This window comes from Centroberyx affinis, unplaced genomic scaffold (genome assembly GCF_046629955.1).
Source record: "Centroberyx affinis isolate AG114_WGS23_722 - 3 ecotype Tasmania unplaced genomic scaffold, CSIRO-AGI_Caff_v1 ptg001859l_1, whole genome shotgun sequence".
Taxonomy (NCBI): Eukaryota; Metazoa; Chordata; class Actinopteri; order Beryciformes; family Berycidae; genus Centroberyx; species Centroberyx affinis.
In genome coordinates, this window is record NW_027280237.1 from 87,736 (window position 1) to 115,068 (window position 27,333).

The 27,333-nt window shown below is 43.8% G+C and overlaps 2 protein-coding genes across 2 annotated transcripts in view; one reads left to right on the forward strand and one right to left on the reverse strand.

The window, feature by feature from the left end:
• Positions 1 to 674: 674 nt before the first annotated feature.
• Positions 675 to 11,653, reverse strand: alpk1 (alpha-kinase 1). Its single transcript, XM_071529995.1, has 14 exons — positions 11,621 to 11,653; positions 10,531 to 10,721; positions 8,844 to 8,998; positions 8,541 to 8,739; positions 8,229 to 8,288; positions 8,065 to 8,151; positions 7,896 to 7,972; positions 7,371 to 7,466; positions 7,167 to 7,271; positions 4,469 to 6,314; positions 4,218 to 4,365; positions 3,958 to 4,120; positions 1,692 to 1,878; positions 675 to 1,023 (listed from the first exon to the last, which is right to left on the reverse strand). Exons 2-14 carry the CDS (start codon positions 10,640 to 10,642, stop codon positions 818 to 820), a joined length of 3,441 nt encoding a protein of 1,146 aa, XP_071386096.1. The 5' UTR covers positions 10,643 to 10,721; positions 11,621 to 11,653; the 3' UTR covers positions 675 to 817.
• A 1,136-nt stretch (positions 11,654 to 12,789) lies between these two features.
• The window catches only part of LOC139653053 (RAS guanyl-releasing protein 2), a 42,081-nt gene continuing 27,537 nt past the window's right edge, over positions 12,790 to 27,333 (forward strand). The window contains exons 1-4 of the mRNA XM_071530000.1: positions 12,790 to 12,995; positions 25,776 to 25,946; positions 26,251 to 26,353; positions 26,665 to 26,721. Of these exons, the coding sequence (XP_071386101.1) occupies positions 25,877 to 25,946; positions 26,251 to 26,353; positions 26,665 to 26,721 (230 nt within the window). The 5' untranslated portion in view covers positions 12,790 to 12,995; positions 25,776 to 25,876. The remainder of the gene's footprint in view (positions 12,996 to 25,775; positions 25,947 to 26,250; positions 26,354 to 26,664; positions 26,722 to 27,333) is intronic.

Consider the following 27,333-nt stretch of genomic DNA (forward strand, 5'->3'; position numbering starts at 1 on the left):
TCTATGTTCTTTCATTCATGCAAGTTGACCAATAGGACAGTCTACCAAAATGGTGTATTCAATTAAAAACTGTCACACTATCAATGACTTGACACTGTAGAAAGGAGAGGATCACATGTACTAATAGCCATCATCCGTGACACCTTTGTTATATGACCACAGTCACCTGACTAGAGTAGCCTACCTGAATTTACAAGTAAATACTATCATGACTGCTCTGATTTATACAATGGTGTCTATGGTTCATTGCACACACTCTCACTTCCTCAGTCACACCCGTATTATGAAAGAAGGTTATCCATTCCCTTAATCTGTTAGAATTTACAATTCATTATCAATGTTGGCATTTTCTACATGCAGGAAACAATATCAGTTGTTAATTGGACTAAAAATAGTAAAATAGGAGAGAAGTGATTTTGGGACGAAGCAGTATAGCTAACAGATGGGTGTAGATAGGAGAACTGAGAGTAGGATGAATCGCCACAGTGCTGCTGATGAAAACTGTTTTTAAAGGAGCAGCTTTACACTCCACATTATTTGTTGTTGAGTCAGGTGCTGCATACTGGCCCCTCAGCAGACCATGAAGAATAATCTTCCCGCTCTGCCAAACAAGTTAGGCCACAGTCCAATCACAAAGCACAGAAATGTCGACAAATAACAAAAATATTGGTGCACATTGGTGTTTATTATTCAAAGCAGTCATATGTGTTTATTATTATTCAAACCAGATGTGATCGTAACTGGCAAGGTCCTTCCTTTCAGCTTCATTTTCGGTAATTTGCCACGTAATTTAATTTTCATTCACAGTCATTATTAATCACAGTTTCTGTGTGTGTGGCAGTCTAGCCACTGGAGGCAGTTTGAGCAGCTGGCAGACACCGTTGCACTCTGGTCCATGCTGCTCCTCCAGGAAGTACCTGAGGCCCCTGTCGGCAAAGTTGGAGGGGCCTCTGGGGGTCTTGCTAGAGTGGATCTGGGGGTCGGTCAGGTAGGTCAGCCCTTTGCCGTTGGCTGTCACCCACCCTGTGAACAAATGAAGCAAGACGATGCTTTCAGAGGTATACATAAACTAGTGATTAATGCTGCATTCGTGTCATGTGGGAATAACCGCCGGAATGACTTGGAACTGTTTACACGTTCAAACTCATTTGATGCATTCAAGACGCCATGAGTGAGGTTTTCTGTAGATGTTGGTTGCTCCTAATCAGCTTTTTCACCCTTAAGACACATGCAGTATTAGTGAGTGATGCATTTGAGGGCATGTATTAAGAGCAAACCAAACACTGCAAACAGAAAATCCAGCAAGGCGTTGTGTCCTGCCATGGTATTTTAAGAGTTGTGATGACAAAATGACTTAAGTGATAAAAATCACTCATTTTGCTTGTTTTATTTGAAATTAATTTCTCATTACCTATACTGGACTACAGGTATTTCCCTGTTGGTGACATCAGAATCCAGGAGGTTGGAGAAATCAGGGTATACAGTAAGTTCCCCAGTAGTATTTATTACCTGAAAGCCGATGTGTGGGTATTTTCAAGTAGGGTGCTTGAATATACCGTCTTTCCCATATGACATGAATGCAGCATAAGGCTGGGAAAAATCAGCCCATGATCAGTGACTTCAGCGATCAGTGACACATACACACACACACACACACACACACACACACACACACACACACACACACACACCTTGTAGGTCCACAACAACCTCTTGGCAGTCAGAGAACAGGTAGGTGAAATGTCCAAAGGCGATGCCATATTCTGTGGCCTGGAACCTCTTGTCCTTCTTCACTGTGTTGTTGGTGAGTTTGACAAAGTCTCCAAGCATGTAGGGCTCCACCGTCACGCAGCCCACGATCTCATCCTCATGCAAGATCTACTCCGCCACAAGTACAGCAAACAACAGAGAAGCAGAGTGTAATTTGAAACGTGTTTTGACTTGTATGCAAATGTCATGTCAATTTGTCGTGACAAATATAAGTGTTTGTGCTATTACATAGGGATGGGCGGTGGTAAGTACAATTTGCTGTAACCCGATTGCTTCATAATGTAGCAGAACCAGGTCTCCACCGCTTCAAATGGACCCTTGAGTAACAGCATAACAGCACAGTAATCTTTCCCAGGAACAAAAATGACCCTTCACCTTTAAGACACAAAAGTGTCACCTTGACGCTAACCAAGACCAAGGGGGGATCTCCTCCACCAATCAGACAACTCTTCTCCCATTTACAGGCCTTATGTACGAGCCACATCAAACTGTAGGCCCGGATTCACACACACACACACACACACACACACACACACACACACACACACACACACACACAGCCTGCCTCTGATAAAGCTGTGGGTCAGAGAGTTGGAGGAACATTCAGTAGAATGTTGTCCAAATCAGGAGAAATCCTTGATAAAGACTCATGAAACTTTGGTTGGTACTTTGCGATGGATCCTAGTATATGTCTAATTTTATGTCTAACTGCCATGATTTTATGTCTAACTGCCATGATTTATATAAGAGTTATTTGCATTATTCAAATTCTTCATCTTTACATGGGTTTAGATAGTCATGTTTGATATCAAAGTGTTCAGGAATTTATGCTGAGTTCAATAACGTGAATGTTATGACTGTAAAGTAATTCTGTATCATGTTAACAAAAGGGTCAGAAATTGCGTTTTAGTTCCGTAGGAAAACCCCACCTTTCTGGATAGAGCCATAAAATCGTGAATCCATAAATTCCTTTCATTCTTCATTCTCACGATGGACCCCCGGCAAGTAAGGCTGAAACACTTCCATGTCTTTCTGCTGAGAGTTGATGCAAAAGCTTCACTAAAGTTTTCACTTAATCCAATCAGGAAAGTTAGTATAGTCTGAGTTATCCCTTAGGACGACCCGTCTCGTTCCTCCGGTTTATAGGTCTAAATTGACATAACACTATTTACTGTTGCCAATAATCTTCATTCCAATGTTTCTATCCTTCTCATTTTATTTTCACTTCATTCTCCTTTATTTTATTTCAAGCTCATTTCATGAGTCAACATATAGTTTAATGTTTTATTCTGGTTTATCATCTGCCCACTTACCATATAGCCTACTCCCCGTTTCATGGCTACATGTTTGTTTGTATTTGTTTGTTATTTGCTTGTCTAGTAGGTGGTTAATAAATATATTAATTCATTATAAAGTCGTTGTCCTGTGTTTCCTTGTCTGCAGAGAAAAGCAATCCCTGAACTGGAAAGATCTCATGATCTTTAGATGATGACTGATTAGTATGAGTAAAGGTCCTTCATTTACGAAGGTGGTGCCCCTACGAGTGTAATTTGATCTCTTGATCAAAATATTAATATCTATATACCTTTACTAAATTATAAGTTCGATATTTTCGACTCTACACGCTACAATAATTTCTGTGCATTATGCATTATGAAATGTGATGATAGAACATGGAAGTAAGTGTTTTGTCAGTAGTCAAATTGCTCAACAGTAAGTATTGCAGTCTTATGAAAATCAAAGATGCATGTTCTTTTGTGTAATTCATTCAGGGAAGAGCAGAGAAGACAGATATTTTGGCACTAGGCTATTATTTGTATCATCATTTTCCCCTTTCCACAACTCATAGTATCTTCTAGACTAATAACCAAAAGGATATTGGCTCGATCTGCAGTACTGACAAGAGAGGGTAAGCTGACAACTGGAGGGTGTTGGAGTGTTACATTTGTATTTCACTACAGCCAAAACTGCTCCAAGGGCGCTGCAGGCAACCCTGTCTCTGAAGAAATGCGTAAGCGTAGGGGGTGCTATTAAAGTAATCTTGACGAATGAAGTAATCGTAATTTTAATGAAGCATCTGTCTTCTCTGCTCTCCCTGAATGAATATAAAAAAAGGAAAATGCATGCTGCTTTTTTCATGGCAACCATATTCATTTTGTCCACTTTGTCTTATGGTTTTAGCCTCACCAGCAGCGCCTCGGAGGGAATGAAGAAGATCTGAGCCATGACTTCCCTGTCGTAGAGGCTCTTATTGAATTCAGTCACATAGTACTGCGCTGTCATCTGCCTCTCCACGTCTTTCAGGTGGAACTGCATTTCCTTCGGCTTCAGGTAGTCTTTCCCTACATAACTGATGAGGACAGAAACACTTAATACATAAAGTCACATGGACACACTATATGTCAACCCCAATCCAGCCGAATGAATCATGTTCTGTTGACACCTACTTGCTTAACCTTTCCTCCTGGTGTAAAAACTGCACCCATAATGCTGCTCTCTGCTTGCCCTGCATCCCCATTGGCTCTCCGATGTAAACGCAGGTCTCCCTGGCTGTCCACAGTCCTGTGGCCCTGGAGAACTTCAAATGGAGAGCACCTGGTGGAGATACCACCCAGAGGTGAGCAAGCAGTTGCAATTGAGACATGTATTGATAATGAAGACTTGCGACAGCCAATTGCATTTGGGAATTAGAACTTACTGTAGGCAATTCTGTACTGCTTGAGTTTGAATTGTGTCTTGTCGCTCTGCAACCTCTTCAGCAGACATTCATGACAAACCCCGGCCAGGAGGGCATGGTAGTCCTGCTGGGTCAACAAATACCGTCTCTCAGGGACACCGTTACCCACAATGCTGTGCTTTAGGCAGCTGTAGCACGAGGGGTTCTTCCTGTGAGTGAGAGTCACATCTTCAGGTGAGGTGAGTTCACTACGTGGGTGTCCGATCTCTTTCGCCTCCAACATCTCAAAGGAACTCTCTGAGGAGGTTTTAGTGGAGGCGCACTGCTCTGGGACAGATTGCTTAAGGTTTGGCTGTGGAGTTGTGTTCTTGGCAGCAGGCTCAGGTTCAACGGGAAGTGTGTCCATCTCAGTCTCTGCGTTTGGGTCCGCATCAAAGGTCTGCAAAGGTTGAGGTTTGGATGAGGCTCCGAATTCCCCTCCAGATGTGGCGCTTGTGTGTTTGGGATCATTGGCTGAATCGCTGGTTTCAGAATCGAGTGTCTCCAAGAGGGAAAACCTCTCATCTGAACCTAAGGGCTTGCTGCCTAGACCGATTCCTGGTTGGCCAGTTGATTGGCCAGTTAGCTGAGGATTGCTGTTAGTGGGTGAGATTTTCTCCCATGATGACTGGGAGCCGAAACTGTCATTGAGTGAGCTGGACGATGTTCCAAGAGTAAGGTGGGACAAGGATTGGGTCGCTCCTCTCGTCCCTGACGGTTTCTGCGACCCACTGACATCAGGGATCCAATCGTCCTCACTGCCCAGCGTCTCTATTGCAGCCTCTATCACTTCAAACTTCTCAGAATCACTTCCAGTGCTGGAGGAGGAAGTTACATTTGTTGAGGGTCTGGGGGCTGTCTGGGAACTGACACTAGTTCTGTAACCAGCATTGTCTCGCTTCTTGTTTTTATCGGTGGATTCTAGAATGCTATCAGACCCATCATCGTCATCATCCTCTGTTGTCAGGCAGCTTTGATCGCTCACATTTTCCTTATGTGCATTGGCACACACACTGCTCCCTGTGTAGCCACTGCTGCTGGGGCGAGGAGACCCTGAACTACTCAAGGAGAGGTTCTGCCATGAAGAGCCGAGGTTATCAGTGCTTCCTAGAGTGGTACAGAGGTCCAACTTTTGAGGTGGATGCGTGGCAGATGAATTTGAAGCTTTCTGTCTTGGCTGCTCTCCCATAGGTGCATCCTTTGGGACTTTGCAGTTTTCAGTGGTACACTCTGTGTTGAGTGTACCAATGGTAGTCCCTAACGCAGTTATACATAGCCTCGCTCCATCTGTCCCCTCTTTCTTCCTCCTACAGTCTGTGTCTGTGGTCTCACACAGTGACGCGTGATACTTCTGGAATCTCCCCATGACCTGGGAGAAACCACCCAGAGTGAAATTTACTGGTCTGTCTTTAATGTTTCTGTAGCTATCAGGGATAAAAGACCCCCTGTCAGGATTGGGGAATGGCTCCACCTGCAAAAGACACTTGACTTGGGCTATCAGATGCATGATCTCAGCACAGAGGCCATCTCTCTCTTGGCTATCGGCATTGCAGTAGTCATAGAAATGGGCAAGAGCTTTTTGGCAAGCTTGCGTTGCTTGGGTCAGCACCTCTGCAGGGGTGCCCAGCCACTTGTGAGTGACAGTCAGGGAATAGGCGGCCTTGAGGAAGGTATGTAGCTCCTGTTTGCTGGTGACCAGCTCGCCCTCCGCTTTGGTGAGCAGGCCGATTTCAAACGCCTCTCTAGCCTGCAGGAGGAAAGAGCGTCTCTCAGAGGAAGGGCACTCCACTGAAAAACTGTACGATAACAAGCAGGTCCCCTGAGTTGCCTGGGAGGAGTGAGAGAAGAGTTGTTTGTGAGAGAAGAGTGAGAGTAATTAAAGGTGCAACATCAATTTTGAATGAATGAATGATTTTTATTTTTGTGTCATATCAGCAAAATGGCCCATCCCACATGGGATTACATGACACACATTCACAACAACATATAAGACATAGACTTCCAGGTTGCTATAGCAGCATAGCGCAAACTTCTTCATGATTTCAGAGCCTTCCGTTGATAAATAATCAAGATCTTCACTGTTGATCTTATCAAACAAACTATTCCTGTGACCACAATACAGGGAGCAATATAAAACAAAATGCATTTCATTTTCAATTTAATTTCACCCACATAAATGACAAAGCCTATCCTCTTCATCAGCGCCAACATAATGTCCCATTTCCAAATGTAAAGGCAATATTCCAAACCTGATCTGGGCACATAAGGATCTTTTCCTCTACAATAAATAATAAATCTGCAATAAGTAACATTTTTACTGTTTTACTGTTTCATTCTCAAGCCAAAAAAGCAAATGGCAAAGCAGTATTACTATTACAGTTTTTGCATGGCGGCATATTACCCCTTCACTAGAGGTTTCTGTTGGCTCTCCGCACTAATTAGCTAGTTTTCTTGTCGCTGTTGGGAAAATATGACTTATTATTATTATGTCAATTTCAGGCCACAGCAAACTATGCCAGAGACCTGTCAATGTTGATGCAATGTCTTTGCCGACAGATGCTGATAAGTCATAGATTACTTAATTCCCCTTTAATTCCTCTCACATATAATTTATTCCATTGAATTTCCCCTCCACACGCACACAGCTACCATAAAGTTTAACAAGAGTGTGACAACTTACCACATGAGTCAACACAAAAAGTGAAGTGTATTGACTGTAGACCACCGCCATCTTAGCTGCCTCGGCTGCTGAGAGGAGACGATGACTCTGGTTCCCAAGTGAAGACTAGCCCACAAACACACACAGATATTGCTACGCATTACTAAACACAGTATACAGTAAGATATGTATGAAAAAATACAAGAAACATAATGTCAGACTTACTAAATCAATATCTGGATTAGTCCTGAAAGCATGGAAGTCTTCATCATTCATAGACACCAATATGTTGGCCAGTATGCCAAGAGACATTCCAATGCCCTGTGAAATATATAGACATACACAACAAAGGTTTATAACAGTGTGTTAACTGCGGGATGATATATTGAAATTCAATCGCAATACAAAAATGTGTCAATACGTATCGTGGGGCAGAAAAATTAATCGCGATATTAGCTCCATTTCATTCTGCTGTAGTAATCACAAATGAGATGGGAGCTCCCCATCCAAATTACATTATTTGCACTTTATAATGATGTTTTTAAATTGTTGTTTATATTATAGCAAGCCAATGCCATCGCTAGAAAGATTTGTGGCTCAGAAATAAGCAAGTAGGAGTCAACAATTTTTGAAGTTGAACATGAAGTTGAACAGTTGAACATGAAGAAAAACAACATTTGCGGTTAAATAAATGTTAAAAACAGATATATTTTTGATCTTATAAGATTGTCACTGTACTGGTGTTGTTACCTTTTTATCAGGTTGAGGAAGAGCGTAGTAACCGACCAGAGAGGCCCAGATCAGCTCTGCAGCCCCCAGCCACAGGCCTGAAACAGAGCAGCATGTTAATAGGGAACGCATGTCGAGAAAGAGGACCGAGCTATTTTCTCTCATTCTCTTTCAAAAGAAATAATCTTACCTAGCTTCTGCAAAGCCAATCCGCGCACTTGAACACTGACGGCCTGCACCAGAGCCTTGTCGCTCTCAGAGTGGTACACCCAGCAACCTGTATGGAAAAAAGTTTCTTAGTCATTGAGCTTGCGCTATATAGTCCAGCAGTAGAGAAGAACCAAAGGAACCTACCTGTGGCCCCGCTATTGTTAATCAGACTGCTCAGTATGTATTCTGCCTTCTGTAATTTGCCTGTGGGGAAGACGATGATTATGTTCACATTTTTCCGTCTCCGCATAAGCTAATCAAACAGAGCATCTTACATACAATAAAGCTCAAGGCAAAGTAATCTTATTTCCATGCTAGAAGTTGGTATCAGTGTGATTATGATGTCCCAAACAACGGTCGGTCTTGCCTTTGCTAGTTTTTGTTTATTTGATTGTATTTCACTTTATCCATTACTTATCCAGGGAATGTTCCGCCCCCCCCCCCCCCCCCCTTTACCGGAGTTCAAGTAGACCCTGGCCTGCCGTATGACCAGCTGCGGGGCCACGGGGGTGTCAGGGTGCCGCCTGTGGAGCAGCTTAGTGATCTTCAGCAGCCGGCTGGACTCGTCCGTCCAGTAGAGGAAGCGGTCCACTAAGAAGACCACCGCCAGCGCCCAGCTCGCCTCCCGGGCCACGATGGACGCCTTCAGGAGAGCCTGGCGACACAGCGAACCAGAATGCGGTCGTCGTTCTGCCACCCGTACCATTTTGTGTTGCAATTTAAACGACCGATTCCAGATGTTTGCTGTGTGATTATTACCAGTAGATGAGGTAGATGCTGGCTGATGAGGTCGGTGAGGTTGGTCTTATCCTTGGCGCTGACCGACTTCTTATACTGCCACTTCTCCGGCACAAAGGGCCACTTCATCTCCATGGCTTCCTGCAGGAGAGAGGCCAGCTCTGCACACAGCGAGTCTGCAGGGAAGGAGAGCCAGTGGAATATCTTTTTTTTTTTTTTTTTTTTGCATTTTTGACAGATTTATATACAAATAATGAAACAAGAATAACAAAGCATAATAACTAAGTAAGACACGATTAAAGAATAATAAATACAAGATCAAAATAAAGAATAATATTAAATCCTAACATTAATACATTAGTTTTAATAGCAGATAATAGGATACATTACCAAATAGCTATAGCTAGAGTATGTAAGGAATTGGAGGATAAATTTCAGCCATCTTACAGAGACCTAATTACTGTACACCCTTTGTTCTATACTTCTCCCATTTTCCCATCTTTCCTCAAAAAGATGGACTTGATTCCTGTTATTTTTTCCATTGCATATATTTCATTTACCAGATCTTTCCATTTACAATTAATTAAGTCATCAATCTTCAACCAATTCCTTGTTATTTGCTTAATTATGGATACTCTTAATACTAAAAACAAATGCAGATCACTTTTTTTAATCTCATCTGGTATTTTCCCTAATAATAAAATTACTGGGTTTTTGATTAAACTTATATTAAAAATGTTTGACATTTCTCTAATAGCCTTTTCCCAAAAGCCACTGATTATTTTACATGACCAGAATATATGCCATTTCCTCGCTACATTCTCTCCAGCATCTTGGCGTTATGTTTTCTTTGTATTTACTTTGAATTTGTGGTGTCTTAAAGTAACGGATTATGACCTTCCATGCATATTCTTTCCAGTATGTTGAACTTGTAGTTATATGTATATCTTTGCACATTTGCTCCCATTCCTCTGGTAATATGCTACATTGTAGTTCATTTTCCCATTTATTTTTAAGATTGGGACTTATTTGAGTGTCATAATATGCGGATTGCATTATTTTTACTATCTTAGTCAGGGATTTGGTTTCAACTCCACAGTCATACATCTTTAGTAAACATTTAATCAATAGGTTTATGTTTTGAATTGATCTCTTTCCACATGTGTTAAAGAGATGGCTTCTCTCTTGGAAGTATCTAAATAAATGAGAATTAGGTAGTCCATACTGTGAGGATAACTGTTCAAAAGACTTCATTTCCCTCTCCCCAAACATTTGCCCATATTGACATAATCCTTTAGACGCCGGTGGAATATCTTGAAACTAGCAACTTCACCTGCCACTGCAGTGAGATCATTTGACTTTTCCAAAGAGAAATCTTCAGTGAGGGCATTGGGAGGGCAGACTGACTGGGTTCTATTGAGTGAAGGAGGTTTTATTAACACTGCCCCAGCTCGTACCATTGAAAAGCATTAAGTAAACTCAAAGAAATCCCTTCAGATTCCTCCTGACTGCCTGTCTAAAGGTAAAGCTCTGACCATTTTTAGCTGCCGTTGTCCCTTATTCTCAATCCAGACCGTGTGTGTGCAGAGCTTATGTGAGCATCACTCCCTCAGCAACATCTCTGATCCTCACCCAAATCTCAGTCTGAGCTTCCCCCATGCTATATCCCATATAAAAAGTGATCAAATAGCGCCATCTAGTGTCTCACCTCGGTACCTGCAGTAGCTCAGCCTGGCCGCCTCGCCGGGCTGGGTGGGCTGCTGAGCTGTTGCTGCCCTGAGGCAATCCTCCAGCAAGACTCCCACCTCCTGGCTGTCCATGCTGCTAAGTAGATGTCGTTGTTGTTGTTGTTGTTGTTTGGGGTGAATGGATTACCTCCCTTCCTGGCCTGTGTTCCTCCTGTTTTTGTAACTGGGTGATTCAGGGAGGAAAAAGAGGAAGGAAAAGAAATCCCCAGGTGTGATCAGACTGCTGTTGAGAAAGGACTGCACAACTTTGTACTTTGTACATTATTAGGGTGTGCTATGGAAAACTTTGACCTAGTTCCATACATAGGCAAAAAATGTATTCCCAGTGTCCAACATATTTCAAATGATTGTCATATATATGTACAAATAATTTTTTTTAGGCATGTCTATTTTGAAACATATTCTGGAGTATATGTGAAATGTATTTTATGCAGTTTAGTATGCAGAGACACCAAAACTCAACTGATGTAGTAAAGGCAGTGTGTCCAAGTGAAAGATTTATATTTATGGCAAACACTTCAAATTCTGTAGAAGATGTAGGCCTACATTCTCATGAAGCAATGTCTCAGGTACAAATCACTATAATATTCCTATAGGGTCTTACAATGTGTCTGTGGTAGTCTATAGTGAGTTTATAGTGACCTAACTGTACTTCATGGTACTTTTTATGACCAGTAGCTTCGTTACAGGATTTTCTGTGTTATCATTTTGACCTATAGCATTTCCATTATATTTTAAAGAATAAACAAAAACTACTGGGGTGGAGGATATGTTATATAGCTGTTACACCAAGTGACTGGACACAAATGTTCTATCAAACACTGACTGCAAATGAAATTTAAAAACCGGGTTTCACTTTCAGTTTCTCATCTGAAACGTCAACAAGTGTCAGTATGGAAATTACAGGAGGGTTATGAAGTGATATCTGGAATTATACAATATTATCTCCCCGTGGTTAGGTTAAAGGTTAGCCTTATGATGCTGTTAGTTTTGTCAATATTACGGCGATAGGAAGACTACTTTTCATATATCAACAGTAATAGCACGTACCGTGGCTTCCGGCTCCCAGCTGCTTCCTGGTAGGGCAGGAAAAATGAGATGCTGCCTTCAGGTGCTGTCGGAAATGTCGTGATTACGAAACCTTCCCTATACACCATGAGGTAATCATTGAAGTAAAGGGATTTTGATATAAAATTACAAGAAAATAAGAATGTTTTTCAGGTTTTTTTTCATTTCATTGTGACTTTTGGTCACTATGAACTTGCAATGCGGCACCACAGATTAACAGGCTGAGAGGAGATGAGAAAACAACAATTCTAAAATGCAACAATACATAACAACATAACTAATGTAACTGTAACTAATGTAAATTATTATACATTATTGATACAATATTGCTTATTCAAAATGTGTGCATGTGTGTGTAATAAATGTGAATTATTTGATGGTTAACAATAAAATAATATTTAACTAATATTAAATAATGATAAATTTACTATTTAGTAAGGACTGTTATTCTAAAGTGTTAGAAAAGCACTTGAATGCGCGACAAGCCTTTGGCTGTATATTTATAACTTTGAAAGTGGGAGTTTATGAGCAGCACTTGAAGGCAGCATTAGAATGGGAGGGTGAACACTTCAGAATATTCCTACCTGATTGGTTCAATGGCGAGAACTGTATTTGAATGACAACGGTGTATGTGTGTTATGGTGTGCTCGTGCGTGTGTCTGTATGGATGTGCGCGCGTGCACAGCCTATGGATGTTTAGCATGCTGTTGAATTGATGTACAGCTCTCACAGACATTTTAAGTCCCTCATCAAAAAAAAAAAATACACTTACTAAAAATACGACATATCTTTAGCACATAACAGATGTAATATGCCAAAACAAAACGACAAAGTAGCTGTTATCATGTCTTACCATGCATGTATTGTTAACTGTATGTAATAAAAGCATGTGAGGAGGCTGGTGTTGCTGTCACTCTACCAATAGGCGGGACTGTGGCTCTGCAGTGTGATTCTGCGCTGCACAGCTGGAACATGAGCAGTAACGGCTGGCATGCGGTCCAGCTGCGACCAGATGACTGGGGCTGCCTCTGCAACACTCACACACAACTTGTATCCGCGTGCGCCACGGTAGGTCTCGTGCGCGTTCTTACGTGTTATTGACTTGTGAAACGCCCGTGTAGGCTCTTCCGCGGACCGTCAGTTTGGACCCGCGTGCATCCCTCCTAGTGAGTTCACATGGGTTTTGGTCATTTGCGCCGCAGCAAACAGGACCCGGGTCTCGCCACTCCGTAGCCAAATAGGCGGTTCGAGTTTGGTGGCGATAGTGATGTAACGCTTTGCATCGCAGCGCACACCACTCCACAACTGTTACCAGAGCTTCGCCTTCCCAGAGCATGGGACTCTTCAAACTCTGAAGGTAAGAAATGAGCGTGTAACTTGTCTGTTAGTGGGGAAAAAACTGAGCCGATAGAGGCCACTTGTGCTCATTTTGGACATTTTTACGCATGATGAGGTTCGGATGTCTTTCTTCTTCGGCTGCCTCACTTATTTTAGAAGCAGCGTGTCAACCACGGTGGGACGCCGATGCCGCATGCATGTCTAAAATGTGATGAATTACGCACACATGGCTTGATATCATATGCATGTGAACGGCGCATACTGTATCAAGTCTTGCAACAGGAGTGAGAATCAGGTATAGACCTGCTTGCTTGCAACATTTAACCACAGCAGTGCCAGGGTGAGAATTTTTTCACGTTGACTCATACGGGAGTAACGGATCTGCTTTACTGTTTTCGTTGGGAAAGTAGCCGCAGCTATTATATTCAGACTTGTAAAAGTGCTAGGATGCAGAATACAAGCTGCCAGATGCGTGTGTAATGGCTTCCAAAGGTCTTCAGTTAAGGTGCCAATTACAGAGCGGAGACATCAGGGTGGCAGCATTAGCGCATTGTTAAGTTTGACAGGTAAACTATCAGTCTGTCTCCCCGGCCCTCTCCCCCTCGTAAACAACCAAATGACTCGGTGTGCAGAAATGAATGGCACTCGTACTGGTATCTTTATGGGTAATAACAGGTAACTTAGACGCAGTAAAGCATCACATGGCACTCAGGTGCTTTGGGGAGCTGCAGCAAATAAATACCTGCATCGCGGCGATATGAATGTCACAAGTGGAATTGCCTGGACATTTGTGGGAGGGAGGGAGTGTGTGTGTGTGTGTGTGTGGCAGGGGATGCTGGGCGATATATCGTATAATATCGATATCATGAGACTAGATATTGTCGGAGATTTTGGTTATGTAATATTGTGAACTTAAATGTTGCTTATTCCTGGTCTCAAATGCAGTGTGTTACAGTAAAGTGATAACATTTTCTGAACTTACTGTATTAGCCCCTTCTGGCTGAGTAAAATGAACAATGATTCCCTTTACCTGCTCATCATATCCACATTACTTACTACTGATTACACATTACTGATTACTAATGATCATTGCTAATTTTCTAAATTTTCTTGTGTGTAAATATTTTATGAAAGCACAAATACTCATCCCCAATGTATCATCACATTATCGATATCGAGGTATTCGGTTTAAAATATCGTGATATTTGATTTTGTCAGTATCTTCCAGCCCTAGGGTGAATCAGGGAACTCTCTCTTTATCCTGTGCTGAGTGACGTGACGGCACGAGATACCCATCTAATGACCTGCAGTAGCCGCACTGCTAATAACAAATGAATACCTGTATGTATTTGCCGTGAGTGTAGGGTTACCTGCTGGGCGCCCGTCCCAGCTTTGTGCGACTCGGCCTTGGCTGATGAATAAAACAAGTGAGAGGGTCAAACGTCCCTCGGGCTCACTTTTGTTTTGCTCAATCAGTCGGCCCTCCTCCCTCATTACCTGCCGTCTGCTGATCTGTGCCGGTGGCGGTCTGACTGCTGCGGCTTCCAGGTGATTTTCCTCCCACCGACCGCGCAGCAGCGGAGGATTAGGAGGCGTCTTTGAGCGCCGGGGCCGGTGATTATTTGCTCTGCGGCTCTTATCCGCCCGTGTTCTGGTGTCGGAGCGGCAGGATTTGACTCGTAAGTCGTGTCTGGCTGCCTGTCTGGACATTTTTTAAAAGCCTTTACAGCTGCGGTTGAGCTGCACCGTCATGTCCTGGTGGGTGGAGGGAGAGAAGTTACTCAACATCACTCAGCAGGCTTCAGCGTACTTCAGTGTGGCTGGTGTGGCTGAGATATTTCTGATTACCTCTACCTGTTTTGAATATTGTGCACAAGCGTGCTTTGTGCACACTCAGATCAGTCAGCGATTCAGAGAAATTCAAAATCAAATGAGGCAGCTGCCAACATCCGCCATCATACATCACCCCGCCGCTAAAACAAATCTGTTGCCAAAGCACAAATCAATGAAGCAATTAGTCTAAAGTCCAATTTGTCAAACGGCGGCTTATTAGCTTGTCAGAAACCTCAAAGTCCCCCGTGGCCTCTGTGATCTAATGTACCCAACGAGTGAAGTGCTGCTTGACTTGAAAGGTATACTCCTTTAAAAAGAGAGGATTTCGAGGATTCAAAGCACCTCCGGAACAGAGGTAAAATAAATAAAAAAAACCACTTCCCCATCTCTATTCCTCCTATTCTCTCTTGCTGTTGCTGCAGTGCAATTACTTCAGGCCTCTGGAGCGCCCACCCTTGACATTTAGCATCACATCCAACACCTCCAGCAGCCTCGTCCACCTCAAGCTGCACTGGTGTCGCACTTGTCAGGAAAGCCGGGGCATAATTGGATCCTTTTGTGAAGGGTTGCTGCTTTATGCCAATAGGGGGAACAGCAACAAATCTGGTAGGAGGAGGAGGAGGAGGAGGAGGAGGAGGAGGAGGAGGAGAGGAAGGAATAAACTAAGGCTGATCAGAGGGGGAGAGGCAGGGAGGGAGAGGGGAAAGAAATCAATCGACAGGAGAGGAAAATAAAGCAAAAGGGAAAGTAATTACAGAGGGCAGACAAGAGCAGCGGCTCAGCCAGAGGAGAGCTCTGGGTGTTTGCTATCGCCGGGGTGAACGCTCCAATGCCTTTTCTGCCTCTGTCCTCTCTCTCTCTTTCGCCTTCTGCATCTCGCTTTCCAATTTGCTAACCCCTATCCATCCATTCCACCCTAGTTCCTGCGATGCCTTCACCTCATTCCCTGTGTCATCTCTCCCACTTTTCCCCCTCACCGATGAACTTCCATCTCAGGTCGCGTTCATGCCAAGCGTCTTTGGAGCGGTTTATTTGAACTCTGGAGCGTTTTCCTACTTTGGTTCGGAATGTCTGGTGGCACCAAATGACTGCAAAGAGACGCCTGAACATGCACGTCCTCTTCAAGAGGACTGTGGAGCGGTTCATTAGGAGTGAGAACGTAATCCAAACCAGCTACAGGAAACGACTCCAAAACACAAGGCTTTCTCGAGACGGATGTTGACATCTGATAGCCAGCTGTTACTCATGCTTGGAAGGCCTAGCATAACAAAATGAACCAATTGATTCAGCTCTTTATTCTTGCGTTCCTAACTGGGTATAAACGCCAGAGAAGGTCAGTTACAGCAAAGAGTGCAGACAAGTCCATCATGCTCAGATAAAGTCGCAGGGACTGGAATCTGACTTGTTTTGCCTTTTCCCCTGGAATGACTTGGCGGGATGACAGCTCACCAAAACTCAGTCCAATAAACAGCTACATGTGACTTTTGTTTACAAGCCCTGGTTTGCATGTGTGAGCCTAAATGAACCAAATGCAAAAATGCAACAAAGTAAACTGTTCTGCTGTGCTTCGGGCCAAAGAAAACGAACCGTAGGCGCGATCGCAAACCCTCAGTCTTCTACTACTCTTCTCTTTTCCCCTGCTTGCCATCGCTCCCCGTCGGAATGTTTGTCTCTCCCTTCTTGGATCACTCTGCCACCCCCCCACCCCCCTCCTCGCCCCCCAACCCCGTCCCGTGAAAAGGGCCCGGGACCCTGTACAATCTCAGTCTGTCATTGCTGCATGCGCTCTCCTCACCTTTAAAGGCATGGCTGGAACGCACGGGGGGAGAGCGAGAGGCAGCGGGAGAAATAGACCGGGGGTGGGGGGGGGGGGGTGGAGAGAAGGTGGAAGCTGGAAAGGGAAAGAGTTGGAGCTATAAATCAAGCGGTGACTGGAATTAAATCAGTTGGGGGGGGGGGGACACGGCGGTCAACGAGGGAAGATCGAAAACGCTGGGCTTGGCTGCTGGATCCTAGTTGGTGATCAGTGAAGGCAGTGATGCTGATGTCGAGGTCGGGGTTTGTCTCTGCAACAGGTGTTAGGCGTGCCTGCATTTCAGAAAGGGAACTAAGATAAAAAAAAAAAAAAAAAAAAGCCTGACTATAAAGCCTGTGGTATCCTGCACCTGCAGAAAGAAAATGTGCATTCATTTACCTTTGTTTTCACACTCGGTCTATGACAATCCGTACATCTCAACATGTACGATGGAGACGGAGATGGAGATGCATTTTACAGCCGGTCCTCGTCTTTCACTCTACTTCAACAATAATACAGGAAATTCTGGGGTTTTGTGGTCTGCTTAGGGATGCATGCCTTTTTAGGGAGGAATACATAAACAGGAACTAGCTGCAGCTAACGTGGTTTAGCCTGCGGGGTAATTAACAGGTCAGCTGGGCCAATATGAAACTCTCGGCGTTCAGATAGATCACGAAACTATTTTGAAGCTACTGTGACTGCTGTATGAAACCACAGTCTAGTCCAGAGAGCAGAACTTTTGACAGGCGCAAGGAATCGGTGCAAATAAACACGGTGCAAAGAGCAAGTTAGCCTCCAGATGCCTGTGGTTTGCTGCAGACATTTCTTAGAAAAACGCAATTTCTAGAAAACGGGAGATTTCACTCGTTTGCGGTGTCAAAGCTTTATCGGAAGCTGCGTTGGGTGGATGTTTTCCCGGCAGCGGCACAGCCTTATCTCCCTCTGTCTCTCCATGGTGGGTGGACTGCTGGTGTCCTCTTGTGCCCGCAGGCAATGGAAACTGCCTACATTTGCATTGGGAATTGTTGGCTGAGACCCAGAATGAGAGGGTTCCTTTTTTGAAAATGTAATCATGTGGATTACTCCAACTCATCAATGTAATATAATTACTTTTGGTTACTTTTGAGAACTAGCTGTAATTTGTAATAGTATCACACTCATCATCTAGCAACAAGCCTGAATGCCAAGTTCCAAGTGGAAGTTGAATAATCACAGACATTTTCACAATTCTCTGCAATCTGATTACTGTGTTTTCTCCAGTAACAGTAACATACTACACCAACAGTTTCTTTGTAATCAGATTACTGTAATCCCCTTACATTTGCTAACCGATGATGAGGTGGTACACCCCGTGGCTTTGAGTAACAACAGGAAGCGAGACTACTGACTTCAGCACTGCAGAACAACAGAAAACGAAGCCTGGCCAAGGCATGCTGAGACCTGAATAGGTTGTTGGCAGGTATAGGCTGTGTTTTCACGGTCAGAGATGGGCTCTAATGTGTTATTGCCGAAGATGATATGTCACTTTTGCTCTTTTGCACAATACGCATCGCCACGTGGTTCTCATCTTTCACTCATCGCTCAGCGAAGACCTGAGAAGGAAGTGTATGTGTGTGAGGGAGATAACTGAAAGTGTGAGAAAACGTGTCAAATGTAGAGTAAGAGAGAAAACTGCCATTAAAGTACATTGAATTGAAGTGAATTGAAAAGTGAGAATAATCCAGAGTCCTTTATTACACTTGGAAAAACTCTAAATCCAGTCCATGTGAGGCTGTTTGTGACAATGCAAAAAAAGCCCACACACGCACACCACACACTCATACACACACCGCACACACATACCGCACACACACGCCCTTCCGTTATTTGTTATGTCGCTGACTTTCACATCTGGTAAAAGGACAGAAGTTTGAGCAGGAAGCCTCCGAACAAAGCAACGAAAACAGTCAGGCTTTTACGCAACAGATCCTGACACAATGATATATTGTTGTGTGTGGGGCGGGAGGCAGATATCATAACATGGGCTCCATAACAATATCTTTCCCATACTTTACATATACATCTATTAGGGCTGTAATTTGTGTAACATGTTCAATGCGTTACGCCTTTCCACTCAGAATCTGAATGTTACTGTATATGTGTAAAGAAGCTCAAATTTCGGAGCCAGATGTGGCACAGGAATATGAATACAAAAAATATGGTTATGAAGGCATTACAATCTGGCAGCTGCTGTGTCCTAGCAAGAGATTGTGAAATCTACATATGTTTTTTTTCCCCTGACTTCCCTGTTATTTCAAGTATGCAGCAAAGTACTGTATGTGCTGGCTGCCTCCCGCGCACATTTGTCGGAGTGCTTCCCTTTGCTTGTGGGACCAGATCCCGGTCAGTGTTTTTTTTTTTTTTTTTTCTACTTCTTCGGTCTGTTTTCCATCATGACTTTACCTCCCTATTTCATCTCTCCATCCCTCTTCACTCAACGATCTCTTTCCGTCTTTTCGAGAGGGCTGAAGTGAGGGAGGCAGAGTGAGCGCTCTTTCCTCTCTCTTCCTGCCTGTCTCTCTCTCTTTATCTCTCTCCCGCCTCTCTCTCCCTGTATCCCTCTCTCCCATCCCTCTCTCTCATCCCTCTCTCTTTCCTCTTACCCCCCCCCGTAGAAACTATAGCTGCTAATCTCAGTTTGCAGCCGGTGCCCCCCGACTAGATGCACGTCCAGGGAAAAGGAAATGGTTCCCTTCCTGCTCTCAGTACCCTGCGGTCTGTAAATAGAGCCTGCCAGTAGCCGCTCTGTAGGCCTCTCTGGAGGACTATATCTGTCCCATCATGCAACACCCCTGCTACAACTTCCTGAAACAAACTAAGGGGTGTTGGGCAAGAGATTAGGTTGGAGGAGGGAGTCATTGATATGGTGTATACATTTCAGACAAGGGGTGTGTGTGTGTGTTCTTGTACTTCTGTCCTTGAGTAGCATATGTCCTCACAAGGATAGAGAGATGAGGAAAATCCTGCAAAGTGAGGACATTTGGCTTGTACAAGGGGCTAGTTTAGGATTAAGAGTTGAGTTTCGGCGTTAAATTAGAATTATGAGTATAATTACCATAAACAAACTAGACCACTACCAGCCTCTATGCTGCATTTTACATTGTGAGCCACCTGGTCGGATTTGGCGGGAAATCTGCTGGATTGCTTTACGGCACAAAACAAGAAGAGGGCGAGAGAGTTTCTGACAATGGCAGGTAGTGGTGGAAAAATGTTTATCTTCTTCAGTAAAGTGAAAGAGAAAAGAGGAGAGGAGAGAAAGGCAAAGGGGCTTATGGGAAATGTAGTCTTGAGTTTGAGAAATGCTAGCGCTAACATTTCCACTGGTGTGAGACAGAGGCATCAGACCAGTCGTCTCAGCCATGGTCTCATGTTTTTTTATGGCAGGTATACTAAGCTATCACAACTTATTTGAAAATTATGTATTGATATTTAAGAATGGTACCGGCTGCAGCTTTAAATACAGGCTACGTATCTGTGTGTGACAGAGGGAGCGGCTACGCTTGTGTTTTTCACTGCCTGCCGACCGCCCGAGTGCTAATCAGAGTGAATAAATGCATCCTTCCCCTTTGGCTCACGGCTATTATCCCCGCAAACATCCATCAAACTCTTTTTCCCAGAATGCCATTGCAAGAGAATATAGAACTTCGATCAATGGCAGTATAGAGGCTGTGCATCAGCTTTGGGTAATTACTGCTAGCATGGAAACGAGCCCTTTATGGGATTGTCAATATTAGGATGAATATCATTACGTGTGTGTTTGTCAGTGTCTTGTCATCTGCCAGTGCAAGTGTCGATTTTAAGACATTAAAAAGGTATTGGAACGCTGCAAAATGTTGGATTTGTACAATGAGATAGCTAATTTGTGGGCTTAAGAAAGCATATTTATGTATTTATTTTATGTTTTTTTTAATGAGAAATAGCATGTTCATACAGAAAGTAATTGTTATCGATCTAGTATCAAATTTGAAGTGAATTTGAATCTGTTGCTTTTCAACAATACCAGTCCTCTAGAGACCGGTGTCTGGGTGTTTTTGTGCTTATACCACACGCATCACCACGTCTTCCCATATTGTGTGCGAAGAAGGAAGGGCGCACTGCTATTCAGCCAGTGTGACCTCTCCGCAACAGTGCTGATGAGGTCATGGCCGCAGTGTTGGGCAATCAGGAGCGCAGAAAACAATCGCTGTCGTTCACCTCTCTTAGTATGCATGGATCTGTCCTTGTCCCACAACAGTTAATGAGAGCTCGTCGATTTATTGCAGACTCCTGCATATAATGTTGTTCTAGAGTCATAAAAGCGCCATTTTTGTCCCTCATTCCATGCCGCAACATATATAACATGTAGTGCATAAATGTCCCCAGGCCCCACCAAACCTTGAGATCTATTTCATGCAGTTTCGGACAATTCAATTTTACAGCCTGATTAATGGATGCCTTGGGCCTCTGGCTATTGTAACCTGGAGATATGAAAGGACAGCAGTGAGAAGGTGGCCGTCTGCTTCTGGGGAGAGGATGTGACATTTTCAATGCCCACTAAACCTCCGGCAGCACACTGCAGATTCTGCATAGCCGGGATTGACCGGGCGCCCATCAACCTCCCTTTATCCCTGCTGCGCCCCATCCCACCCCCTAATCTGCCTGATCGATGGCCCTAGACCGGCGTCACCAGGCAACCGATGACACCAAAGCCGCCGCAGTGTGCGCTATACCCAACAATCAATCCGCCAGTATACAGCTATGGAACTGGGAGAATGCTTGGCTAAAAAAGAATAGGAAGAAAAGACAGAGGGACAGAGCTTGTTATGGATGAAACGCTCGCTGAATTCTCCTGACAGCGGCTGCGTGAAAGGAGAGACAATTGTTCTGTGGGTCGCGACAAAGGGCTCCTGTCAGTCGGATGATGAATGGCGTCTTCGACTGGATGGCAAGATGGTATCGGCATCAAGGCGGGCACAGACCGTGCCGCAGTGCCAGACTAGACTCAGCGGGCAGAGCCTTTTGCACAGGTGGCAGCAAAGAACGCCATCGCCTTTCTTTTTCCCGCACGGTAGCGGTTCAGTCGCGTGGCCTCCGAGGCTCGAATGCGCGCTCTCAAAGTGCGGCTCGTCAATGGGGGTTTCGGCGAGGGGAAGGGCAGGTCCTCGCGTCGGTGTAGAAAGTGGTCCGGTTTTATATCCTCATGCCCCTCCTGTGAGCACAGGCTGTTCGGAACTCAACAACCAGCCAAAGAGTGAAAAATACAGAAGTGAAACAGATGCCCTTGACAAACATAGCCGTTTCAGCTTAGATTGAATGACTCCCATCATAAGTAATGACTCTGATCGCGGGGCCACATTAGACTCCAAGGTCGCTTTTCCTTCCATTATCTTAGTGAGAGTTGTGTGCGGTAGATCCCTTCTGGGAAAACCTAGTGAGGAGTGACATTAGCGAGGTCAGCTTTTGTTAACCAGATCTCGCTGAACCTTGACAGTGTTGTTTCACAGATTGCTCTAGCGACCCAAGCGTTCCCCCTCAGGATCCTTCATGTATACAATCTATAGCAGTGTCACATTATCCTCAATGTGGTCCAGTAGTTTCTCTGTTATGATCCATCTGTTTCTTTTAGGGACGGGAAGATATATCGAAATTCAATATATCGCGATACAAAAATGTGACGATACGTATCACGATATTAGCTCCATTTTATTCTGCTGTAGTAATCACAGAAGAAACACTTGACCATCACCATTTTCAAGCTCTCCATCCAAACTCTATTCAAACTATTTTTGCACTTTCTCTGTGTTTTCTCTGAGCAGTCTGACCTGATCAAGCCATTCATAAAGACACAGATTTTGCACTTCACTCTCTCATGCTTTCACACTCTCTCCCAGTCATCCAGACTTGTCTCTTTTCTCTTTTATTTTAACTGTGTGTTTCATGATTGATTGACACTTCGGGGGGTTAGAGTTCCCTCTATCGCTCCGTCTCTTCGTCTTCATTTTCCCTCGCTCCCTCCCTCTGCAGAAATGTGTATGTGTGTGGCTGAGGCAGCTCGCGAAGCCTGTAATTGAGTGTGTCCGCCCACCGCGCTGCAGCACAGACAGCACAGTGGAAGGCTTCATTGTATCAGAATGTGTACGTGCACGTACGCACACGCACACACACACACACACACACACACACGCACACACACACGCACACACACCCTGCTGCAGTGTCTCCATCTATTCCCATGCAATCACACTGCCAAACACAACCCTTCTTTGGTGCAAGTGGGAAACCTCATCGCTGCGCCACAAGTCACCAAGGCAAACACACACCCTTATTCACCTCTGAACACACACACACAGACAAACAGATACACACACGGACCCATCACACCCTTCTCACACTCTGCCTGGAACAACCACATTTAAAAGCCATTAGCAGATGCAGTAGCAGGGTGTATTATTGTGGATTTTGTGGCCTAATTGTGCAGACACTCTCAGTCAAGTGTTACCTCAGTGGCCTCTTATCTCCCATTCTATCAGCAGATCAAATCATATATAACCTACAGTGAAGATAGAAGCGGTGCATTTCACCACTTCTTGCACGATAAACACGATCAGGAATGTGGCAATCACAGGCTTGCTCATATACCGTAATTCTCAATGAGAAAGTGTGTGTGCCCGCACCTGCATGTGTGTGTTTTTTATATGACTGTGTGGGTACTGTATACACGTTGTGAGTGTGTGACCGGGCATTGGGCTGTGGTTGCCATGGTTCCCCGCTGTGCAGTACGTACTAAATCACCAAGAAAACCACCAGTGGAATTAATTTGTTTTCTTCTATTAATGCCTCCGCAAAACAGCGCGGTATAACTAACTTGCATTGTGTATGGCCAAATTATGCGTATATGCCTCATGTTTATATTGTCTTTGTGCTAATACGCTACAGACTGCATTGGTGTGTGTCAAGGAGAGATAATAAATTGAGGTTTCCTGCTGAAATTATCAGTTTTTATCTGCTTGTGGGTTTCTATCGATGCCGCTCACAAGCCACAGTGAGGTCAAACATGCCACTGACAATATCTATTTTTGCATCTGTGTGACATGTAACTGTGCAGAATTGTGTTCTTCTCAGGGTGGATTAAGCCTCTGAAACAGCCTTTAGACCATCATGGGACACCGAAACTCTCCATTAAAAGCTATAATGAAATTCTTGAAGTGGGTCGGCAGCTCTTTAAGGCAGGATGAGTCAGGTTTCACTGCAGGTTTCACAAACTGACACCCCTGAAACTGATGAGTAAAATCATACTTTTGGTCGCCCCAACGCCAAAAGAGAAGAACTCTCTACAAGACTTGGGAACCTGAATCCCTCGATCAAATCAGAAGTAACAAGCCTGGGTGTTATCTTAGATTCTGATCTAAGTTTTAATTCCCATATAAACAAGGTGACCAGAACAGCATTCTTTCATCTTAGAAATATTGCCAAGGTGCGGCCCTTCCTAACCCAGAAAGATGCTGAAAAGCTAACTCACGCGTTTGTTACAAGTAGACTGGACTACTGCAACACCCTTTTTACTGGCTCCCTAAAAAGTCTATTGAGAGGCTGCAGCTTATCCAAAACTCTGCAGCTAGACTTTTAACAAAAACAAGGAAATGAGAGCATATCACTCTGGTTTTAGCTACATTGTACTGGCTCCCAGTGTCCTTTAGAATTGATTTTAAAGTTCTTTTACTTGTATACAAAGCTCTTATTGGCTTAGGACCAGCCTACATTACAGAATCCCTGCTGTTCTACATTCCATCAAGAGCCCTCAGGTCTTCTACTGCTGGTTTGTTAGAAGTACAAAACCCCACTCAAAAGAAGATTTGGGATGCAGCCTTTTTTATCTATGCTCCTAAACTGTGGAACACCCTGCCAAAGAATATTAGAGAGGCGGGCTCTGTAAGCATTTTCAAACGACTGCTAAAAACGTATCTTTTCAGCTTAGCTTTTAAATAGCCTTCATTTTAACTGTTTCTGTTCAGGATCCCACAGAGCGAATTTTCATTTGTCTTGTCCGGGCAATGCTTACTTGCACGAGTGAACACTATATGTGGGGGGGACAGAGCTTTACCCTGTATGATTCTCATCCATCTGTGGATGGTGAGGTTTTTGACCAAGAGGAGAATCTACGATTCTTGTCTGCCTTAGGCAGTGAGATCTGACGTAAATATCAGATCAAGGGTAGAATCAGGAAGGACAGAGGAAAAGAAAATTAAAGAAAAACATATGGGTTCACTCAAAATGTGCATCTAAAAGTAGGAGTATTTGTTGTGTTCTTTTATTTTTCTATTTTACTTGATTTGATTCTTTTAATGCAATGCATTTTGCTTGTTCTTTTATATGAATTTTATCTTTTTATCTGTCTTTTATCTGCCTTCTATTGATGTAAAGCACTTTGAGCCGCATGTTGTGTATGAAAGGTGCTATACAAATAAAGGTTATTATTATATCTGTCACGGGTAGGTGTGGTGAGGACCCAAACGCAGGACAGTGAGGCAGGTGATGATGAAAACCCCAAGACTGGGTGTTTACTGAACATACAACAGGTGACACAGGAAACCAAAACAAGAACTCTTCACACAAACAGACACAAGTAACAGAACATAATACAGAACAATGAACTGACAAAGACTGACTGGGGAAACAAGACTAATATACACATGGGGTGATTACAAATGAGGTACAGGTGTGTGGGAGCAGGAGCTGGGGGAGAGAGGGAGTCACACCCACACTACACACTGACAGACAAACCAGGAGGCGGAGACACAAGGGAGGCAGGGAACACAGAAAGAAACACACAGGCAGGTCATGGCCGAACCATGACAATATCCTCACCTCCACCATATCAGCCGGGGTCAACATTGACAGCCAGATATCCCATTTTTATTAAAAGAACAGTATTGGCCCAATATATATGTATATATCAGTAAACCAAGTGTAAACACTCGCTGATTATCTCCCTCAACGCAGTGAAGAGCAGCATGCAAAGTAGCTGACCCTACAACTATTCCAAACATGCGGCAACGGACGCTCTGAATTTCATTTCTCACCCTCTGCTTCGTAATGACTCTCTTTCACATGCCTTTGATCCTTCCGTTTCATCTTTCTCTCCTTTGTGTTTAGCACACACGTGGTTCTGAGGTCGGAAGAGAGGCAGCGGACCCAAACGAGAGAGAGAGAGAGAGAGAAAAGACGGGAAAAAAGACAGAGAGAGGGAAGAAACGATGGAGTCCACAGCAGCGGACCAATCGTCCACGGTGGACGAGCTGGTGGAAGCGTGCGTCCAAGCCTTCGGTTGGTCATTTCAGCCATTTTTTTTCTTCTTCTTTGATTCATATATAGAGTTTCAGTTCAAACTGAGATTTTCATATGAAAGAAGTAATAGTCAAAACAAATGATGGTATGATGGCTTGAATTGGAATTTCGAAAGATGTCTTCTAGAGAGGCAAACACAGTCGGAGCACATTGGCGCTCCAGCAACAAGTGCAATTTCTCACACACTGACCACAATAATAGACTCAGATACTATTTGATAGCTGATTGTGAGGACATGGTGTACCTCCTTGATGGTGGCTAACACCCTATTTTCCTATTACAGATGAGAAGGGCGCTCTGAAGGATGCCTCCCTCGTCCGAATGTTCCTCATGATGCACCCTTGGTACATCCCTTCCACCGACATGGCTAAGAAGCTAGTGCTCAAGTATCCTTCACTGTGTTTGACTATCAGTTATTAGCCTTTACTTTCCACTTCCACAGAGATGCATTCTGTGTTTTTTAGTGTCCGTCCACCTAGAAAGCTTCACAGACTGACGATAGAGACACAGAATCAAAGAATGCGAAAATGCTCAATGTGGCTTTGGGACACAAGTGAATCGGTGACTTTGACCCAGAAGGGTTTAGTCCCGTTGTCACTCTCTGACTTGCCTTGTTAAATTTCTTTGTAATCCAAAAGTGGGGGGAAAAGTTTGCAATGTTACGGGCGGGAAGGTTGCACCTTGACTTTTGGACCAGATTTCAAGAGGAGAGCTGCACCGCTGAGCTGCGAACAAGAGTCTGTCACCTCATTAAGTAAGAAACTGCTGTGCAAGATGTGTCACTCGTTTATTCTTTCTATCACCTCTTCTGCTACCCTTCCTCCTCTCTAAACGTTTGTCTTTACTGCTCTGTCATCTCTCTTTCTTCCTCTTTGTCTATTCTTACCCTTCCTGATCTCCTATATCTTGACGTTTGGGTTTCCCATCGGCCACGTTTGCATGCACACAATACATGCAATTGTAATGCGATTTAGACAATAATGCGAGTAAGGCAGTAACATATGTGGAGTACTCCAGTTTTAATTGCATTAATAGAGACCCGTCACAAGATGTATCCCCCTTCATCGCATCTCTTTAAGTGTGATTTTACTGGTGTGAACAGCCCAGTCAGAGCATGTACGCACCTTATTCGCATTTCCTTAAGTGTGATCAAGTTGTTAATGTGTAGGTGGTGATTTAGCTCACGTTCTGTCACTTTTTTGTCATTTCCATTTGAATACTTGCAATAAGCTTTACAGAACCAAATAAATGGCTAACTCACATTACCGTGTGTATGTAAACGCAGCATGCAAATGCCGTCTTTCTCTCTTCCCTTCCGCTTTCCTCCCTCTCCTTTTATCTTTTTGCGTTTCTCATTGTCTTTCTT